Source organism: Balaenoptera musculus, unplaced genomic scaffold (genome assembly GCF_009873245.2).
Source record: "Balaenoptera musculus isolate JJ_BM4_2016_0621 unplaced genomic scaffold, mBalMus1.pri.v3 scaffold_113_arrow_ctg1, whole genome shotgun sequence".
Classification (NCBI taxonomy): domain Eukaryota; kingdom Metazoa; phylum Chordata; class Mammalia; order Artiodactyla; family Balaenopteridae; genus Balaenoptera; species Balaenoptera musculus.
In genome coordinates this window covers 27898-35109 of record NW_023503207.1, presented here as the reverse complement: position 1 = coordinate 35109, position 7212 = coordinate 27898, and the positions used below count along the sequence as shown (strand labels likewise).

Sequence of the window (7212 nt, the reverse complement as noted above, 5' to 3'; positions counted from 1 at the left end):
GAGGATTCAAATAAGTTAGTTCCTATAAAAGGTTTAGAGCACCGCCTGGCGCATATCACATTGCATTCTTCTTTTAGATGTATATTAGTATTACTAGTATTATCTTAACACTAAGAAACCTTTATGAGATGGATCATTATTTTCTGTGCCACTAAGGAGGAGGGAAACCTTTGTTTATTAAACTGTGACACTCCACCGAGTGTAATCCTCGTGGATTTAAAAGCTGTTAAAAATGTGAAAAAAAATGTACTAGAATCAATATAAGCAGGCATTCAGCCTTGATAACTGCCACATTTATTTTCGTCAATGAAAATAACTTTGCAGTACCCAGGGGATTTTCTTTACGGAAAGGGTATGTTATCACCGGCCTGGAAACAAAACCCAGGAGGGCTTCCCTTCCCCCGGGGAGGCATTTCAGGACCCTCTTCCCCTTCCTATCCCCTCTCTCCGCTCCCTGGCAGGACGTGCCCAAGCCCAGCCCCGCAGCCCGCCACTGCTCCGGCCTGGCCCGGAGGGTGCTGACCATCGCCTTCGCGCTGCTCATCCTGGGCCTCATGACCTGGGCTTACGCCGCCGGCGTGCCGCTGGCCTCGGATCGCTACGGCCTCCTGGCCTTCGGCCTCTACGGGGCCTTCCTCTCGGTGCACCTGGTGGCGCAGAGCCTCTTCGCGTACCTGGAGCACCGGCGGGTGGCGGCGGCGGCGGCGCGGCGGGCGGCGGCGCGGGGCCCCCCGGACGCGGCCACGGCGCGCAGCGTGGCGCTGACCATCTCCGCATACCAGGAGGACCCCGCGTACCTGCGCCAGTGCCTGGTGTCCGCGCGCGCCCTCGTGTACCCGCGTGCGCGGCTGCGCATCCTCATGGTGGTGGACGGCAACCGCGCCGAGGACCTCTACATGGTCGACATGTTCCGCGAGGTCTTCGCCGACGAGGACCCCGCCACCTACGTGTGGGAGAGCAACTACCACCAGCCGTGGGAACCTGCGGCGGCGGGCGCGGCGGGCGAGGGCGCCTACCGGGAGGTGGAGGCCGAGGATCCCGGGCGGCTGGCGGTGGAGGCGCTGGTGAGGACCCGCAGGTGCGTGTGCGTGGCGCAGCGCTGGGGCGGCAAGCGCGAGGTCATGTACACCGCCTTCAAGGCGCTCGGCGACTCGGTGGATTACGTGCAGGTGAGTGGAAGGCACCCGCGCCGCATCCGTGGCCCTGACACCCCGAATCCCACTTCCCTCGGATCCTTCATTCAATCTAGAGATCGGAATGAACCTCTTCTTTCCTTCCTTTACTCATTCATCCATTCAGTGGAGAGATTCTTTCCTTCGCTCAATCATTCACACGTCCATGTATCCACCTATCCAATAGGGAAATCACTCCTTCATTTTATTCATTCATTTATCCATCCAACGAAGAGATTGCTTCCTTCTTTCCCTCGTTTCTTCATTCATTCATCCATTTGATGCAGAGACTTTCCTTAACTCACTCATTCACTCATCCATCCCTTTATCCATCCATTTAACATAAAGATTCATTCATCCATTCAGTATAGACTGTCTCCCTCCCTCTTTCCCTTCCTTCTTTCATTGTAGTCCTTTCTTTTCTTCACTCATTCATTCATCTAATCAGCCAAAATAGGGATCATTCATTCCTTTATTTATTCATTCATTCAATGGAGAGATTCCATCTTTTCTTCATCTAATGTAGAGATTCATTCTTTCACTCATTCATTCGTGCATCCATCTGTCCATCCAATATGGAGATCATTCATTCACTTATTCATTCACTTATCCATTAAATGTAGAGATTGGTTCATTCTGTTTCTTCCCTTCTTCATTCATTCAGTGTTGAGATTCTCTTGTTCATTTACCCATCCATTTACCTATCTATTCAATAGAGAGATTTATTTGTTCATTTTGTCATTCATTCATCCATTCAATGTAGTGATTCATTCATTAATGAATGCACTGCATTATTTTTTTTTAATTGCTGCGTAACAAATTTCCACACATTTGGCAGCTTGAAACAAAACACATTTATTATCTCAGAGTTTCCATGGGTTAGGGGTCTGGGCAAAGCTTAACTGGATCCTCTGTTTATGGTATCATCAGGCTGCAGTCATGATGTCAGCTAGAGCTGGGTTTTATCTAGTGCTCAGGGGCCTCTTCCAAGCTCATGTGTTTGTTGGCAGAATTTGTTTCTTTGCCGTCATAGAACTCATGGCAGCTTGCCTCATCAAGACCAGGGAGAGAGGGGCTTCCCTGGTGGCGCAGTGGTTAAGAATCCGCCTGACAATGGAGGGGACACGGGTTTGAGCCCTGGTCGGGGAAGATCCCACATGCCACGGAGCAACTAAGCCTGAGCGCCACAACTACTGAGCCTGTGTGCCTAGAGCCCGTGCTCCGCAACAAGAGAAGACACCACAATGAGAAGCCCACACACCGCAACGAAGAGTAGCCCCTCCTTGCCGCAACTAGAGAAAGCCCGCGTGCAGCAACAAAGACCCAACACAGCCAAAAATTAATTAATTAATTAATTAATTAATTAATTAATTAATTTTTAAAAAGACCAGCAAGGGAATGTCTCTGACTTCTAGACCCTCTTTTAAAGGGCTCACCTAATTAGGTCAGGCCCACCCAGGATACTCTCTCTTTGATTAATTTAAAGCCAACAGATTAGGGACCTTAATTACATTGCAAAACTCCTTCACCATTTCCATACAAGGTAATACAATCATGAGAGTTATATGTCATCACTTTGGCCATATTCTATTGGTTAGAAGCAAGTTACAGATCTTGCCCACACACCAGAAGATGGTATTATACAAGAGCATGGGTGTTGGGGAAGAGGTCATGTTAAAATGTGATTAAATATTGAAAGTGACTAAAAAGTTCAAAGTTGTGTTCAGATTGGCTGCAGAGTGTCCCAGCTCCTCCCTATCCCTTGGTGCCCTCCCCTCAATTACCAACCCCATGCAGGGATCTCGGCTGACCCTGGTCCCTTCCACCTGACAGGTCTGTGACTCAGACACGAGGCTGGACCCTGTGGCACTGCTGGAGCTGGTGCAGGTGCTGGACGAGGACCCCCGGGTAGGGGCTGTTGGGGGCGACGTGCGGATCCTTAACCCTCTGGACTCCTGGGTCAGCTTCCTAAGCAGCCTGCGGTACTGGGTGGCCTTCAATGTGGAGCGGGCTTGTCAGAGCTACTTCCACTGCGTGTCCTGCATCAGTGGTCCCCTAGGTGAGCAGGGGTAGGGCTTGGGAGGGCCATGGATGGGGCAGAGAGGGAAGGGAGAAGGGGAGCCAGAATGGATTGAAGACGTGATTGAGATTGGGGACAAAGATGGGGCTGGGGCAGGAACTGGGGATAGGGATAAGATTGGAAGTTGGAGGTGGGGATGGTTTTTGGTGTTGGGAATGGGTTGGAGAAAGGGTGTGGATGGGGATTGGGATTGGGGCTGGGGGAGGGTTTGGGGAAGGCGAAGAGATGGGTTTGGAGTCAAGGACAGTGTTGGTGCTAGGTTTAGGGTTGGAGATGGGTTTTTGGATGAGGATGGGTAGGGGATGGGGCTGAGAATGGATGCGAGATTGGGGATGGGTTTGCAGTCAAAGTGGGTGTGGGTCAGGAACAGGACTGGGGCAAGTTTGGGATGGGTGTGGGGGTGAGGAAGGATTTGAGGTTGAGAACAGGACTGGGGCTGGAGTTGTCATTGGAGACAGGTTGAGAATGGGATGAAGATGGTTAAGGATGGGGTTGGGATTGGAGACGAGCTGGTTTGGAGATAGGACTGGGGATGGTGTTGGCAACAGCAGAGGCTGATGCTTCTGTACTCCCTTCCCCACCTAGGCCTATACAGGAACAACCTCCTGCAGCAGTTCCTTGAGGCCTGGTACAATCAGAAGTTCCTGGGCACCCACTGCACCTTTGGGGATGACCGTCACCTCACCAACCGCATGCTCAGCATGGGCTATGCCACCAAGTAAGCTGAGGGTTAGGGTGGTTGAGTCCCAGCAAATGTGTGTGTGTGTGTGTGTGTGTGTGTGTGTGTGTGTGCGTGTGCTGGAAACTCTCGAAACCTAAAGTAAATTTCAAGTGAGCTCTATCAAGTGAGATTTTAGGGGAGAGGGAAAGAAACCCTATGGAGCAGAAGTGGCATTTGTGTTGAATCAGGGAGCAACACCCAGTGAGACATTAGGGGAGAGTGGAAGATACCACAGGGGCATTTGCATTGAACCATGTGACCCCGTGGACTCTACTTAGTTGGGTAAGGTGAGGGTGGGAATTCCGCCTAGAAGATACAACCTCAGATGGGGCCAGATGGCCCTACCATGGAGAGCACAGATTACCCCAATCTGTGGGGAGAGAAAGAGATCAATAGAGTGGGATCTAACTAGTGAGAGAGTGAGTGAGAAGATTCAAGTGGGAGAGGAGGGGAGTGCCTACACTCTAGTAAGTGCTTCAGGAAGAAGAGATGTGATTCAATGAGGCTCAGGGGGTGTACGGGCTAGACCAGTGAAGTTCAGAGGAAAGGGATTTCTATGAAGTTAGACTCGGTGACAGCACCAGAGACAACTCGGGGTATACCAAGGGAACCCATGCATTCATTCACTTGACAAATATTCTTTAAGTGCTGCCAATGTTTTCAGCTCTGGGGATGCAGCAGCAAACAAAAGAGATGCAAATTCATGCTTACATTGATTGGGGAGACAGACAATAAATAAAATATGTAAATAGAACATATAGTGTATTAGATAACGATACACGCGAAGGTGACACATAAAGCCAGGAAGGGGAATAGGAAGTTTCCAGGTAGGGAGTGAAATGTTAAATTAGGGTAAGATAAGGATGGGCAGGAAATAGCGCAGCAAGGGAGAGAGTGTCAGGAGAGGACAGAGAGTTCACGGGGCTTGGGTTGGAGGTGTCCACGCATGAAAGGCTTGTGCGCCACAGTAAGAACTGTGAACTTACAGATGAGGGAGCCACGAGGAGGGGGTTTGAGCAGAGGGGTGGCATGTTGTTCTAACAGGATCCCTCCAGCTGTTTTGAGTACAGACTGCAGGGAGGAAGAGGATTAGCAGGGAGGACCCTGAGGATGTCAGGTGACACAGGGGAAGGAGACTGGACACTGTCAAACAGTGCCCGCGGGGATAGACTAGTTTGACCCCTCCTAACAAACTGACTGCTGGAGGCCACCTAAGGTGATGCTCCGTACAAGCGATTCTAGCTTTGCGTGGGCTGGGCTGGAAACCGGGGAGGGATTGATTAGTCATGTCTGCCAGAGCCACAGGAAGGGAGCGTAGTGGTTCCATTGAGAAGCTCTAACGCATGGGCTACCCTAGGTAGGAACCATGCCTGGCTTGTTCCTCACCATGGTGCCTGCCAAGAATAGTATTCGTGATAGATTAGTGATAGCATTAGTAATACCGCAGTGATATTAGTAATGCCAGTAGTTACATTCGTCGTAATAAAAATAGTAGCAGTCGTTATCATCTATTGAGCAAGTACTATATACTGGCCCTAAGCACTTAGCGTTTAATCCTCATCTATTAGGTAGGAACCATTATCGACCCCATTTTACATAGGAGAATGAGACAGGCTGGGACCTGGGACCCTTTACTGCAGTGCTTGCGCCTAAACAAACATCTCCTCCAGCAACAAAATACAAAGAAACTATAAGAGACTAAAAATAACTGCACACATATGCAGCTGGGGCAAATTCTGAACAACAAGCTACAAAAAGGCCAAACCTCAAGCGCCACTTCTGAGGTGTGGGGAGCAAGAGCAGGGTCCTGTGCAAGATCCCTGCCCACGGCACCACCAAGGCGGTGGGCAGGCCACCTAAGCTACCCCCTCCAGCCCACCCACTGATCCGCGCCGACCCTCACCCCATGGAAGGGACCAGCTCGTCCCCGTGTCCCCTCCCCCTTCCCCCAGCGAGCAAGGGAACCTGTTACTTGCAGCAGGAGTCGCAATAAAGCCTTACTGGAATTTCTCCTCTGGCCTTTTATCGGTTTCTACTGATGAAAGAGTGCAAGGACCCAGGCGGGCGTCAAGAACCCCGAGGCCCACAGAGGCTGAGAAAACTTGCCCCAGGGGCCATTTCCGGCTCCCGCTCTCTGTCCGGGGGCCCCGGGGGAGCCGCGCTGACGGCCCTGTCTCCCCCCACCCGTCCAGGTACACCTCGCGGTCCCGCTGCTACTCGGAGACGCCCTCCTCCTTCCTGCGCTGGCTGAGCCAGCAGACGCGCTGGTCCAAGTCGTACTTCCGCGAGTGGCTGTACAACGCGCTCTGGTGGCACCGGCACCACGCGTGGATGACCTACGAGGCGGTGGTCTCGGGCCTCTTCCCCTTCTTCGTGGCGGCCACGGTGCTGCGGCTCTTCTACGCGGGCCGCCCGTGGGCGCTGCTCTGGGTGCTGCTGTGCGTGCAGGGCGTGGCGCTGGCCAAGGCGGCCTTCGCGGCCTGGCTGCGGGGCTGCCCGCGGCTGCTGCTGCTGTCGCTCTACGCGCCGCTCTACATGGGCGGCCTCCTGCCCGCCAAGTTCCTGGCGCTGGCGACCATGAGCCAGAGCGGCTGGGGCACGTCCGGCCGCCGCCGGCTGGCCGCCAACTACGTGCCGGTGCTGCCGCTGGCCCTGTGGGCGCTGCTGCTGCTCGGCGGGCTGGTCCGCAGCGTGGTCCACGAGGCCCGGGCCGACTGGAGCGGCGCCTCCCGCGCGGCCGAGGCCCGCCACCTGGCCGCGGGGGCCGGCGCCTACGTGGGCTACTGGGCCATCATGCTGACCCTCTACTGGGTGTGGGTGCGGAGGCTCTGCCGGAGGCGGGCGGGGGGCTACCGCGTCCAGGTGTGAGTTCAATGCGCGGGGCGCCCGCTCAGGGGGGCTCCGGGGGCGGCCAGAGGAGACCTCCCAGGGTCCCCGGAACCACGAACTTGCCGGGTGACCCTCTGGGCCTCAGTTGCCCTCCTCTGTGAAGTGAGGGGCTCGACCCAAGACTCTTCAGCCTGGACTCTTTAGGGGGCTGGGACTTCTGGGTCTCTTGGGAGGGGTATTTATTGAACAGGGTGTGGGTTTTTAGGGGCAGGGGGGGAAAGGTGTCCCCACATGCTGTCCTCGGGCCCCCGATTTCTCCCTGTTCTTATTTAACCTCCATTTGTACTGCGTGATTAGGATATAATAATTTTATTTATTTTCTTCCGAGCCTACCTCCTCCGTTCGTTTTC

General features: G+C 53.5%; 1 protein-coding gene across 1 annotated transcript; it reads left to right on the top strand.

Moving 5' to 3' along the window:
* Positions 1–233: 233 nt before the first annotated feature.
* Positions 234–7186, top strand: HAS1 (hyaluronan synthase 1; the record flags this gene model as incomplete). Its single annotated transcript, XM_036841233.1, has 4 exons — positions 234–1169; positions 3006–3231; positions 3838–3970; positions 6166–7186. Coding segments are annotated over 4 exons (1971 nt in total), but the record flags the coding sequence as incomplete, so codon positions are not given.
* Positions 7187–7212: the final 26 nt, after the last annotated feature.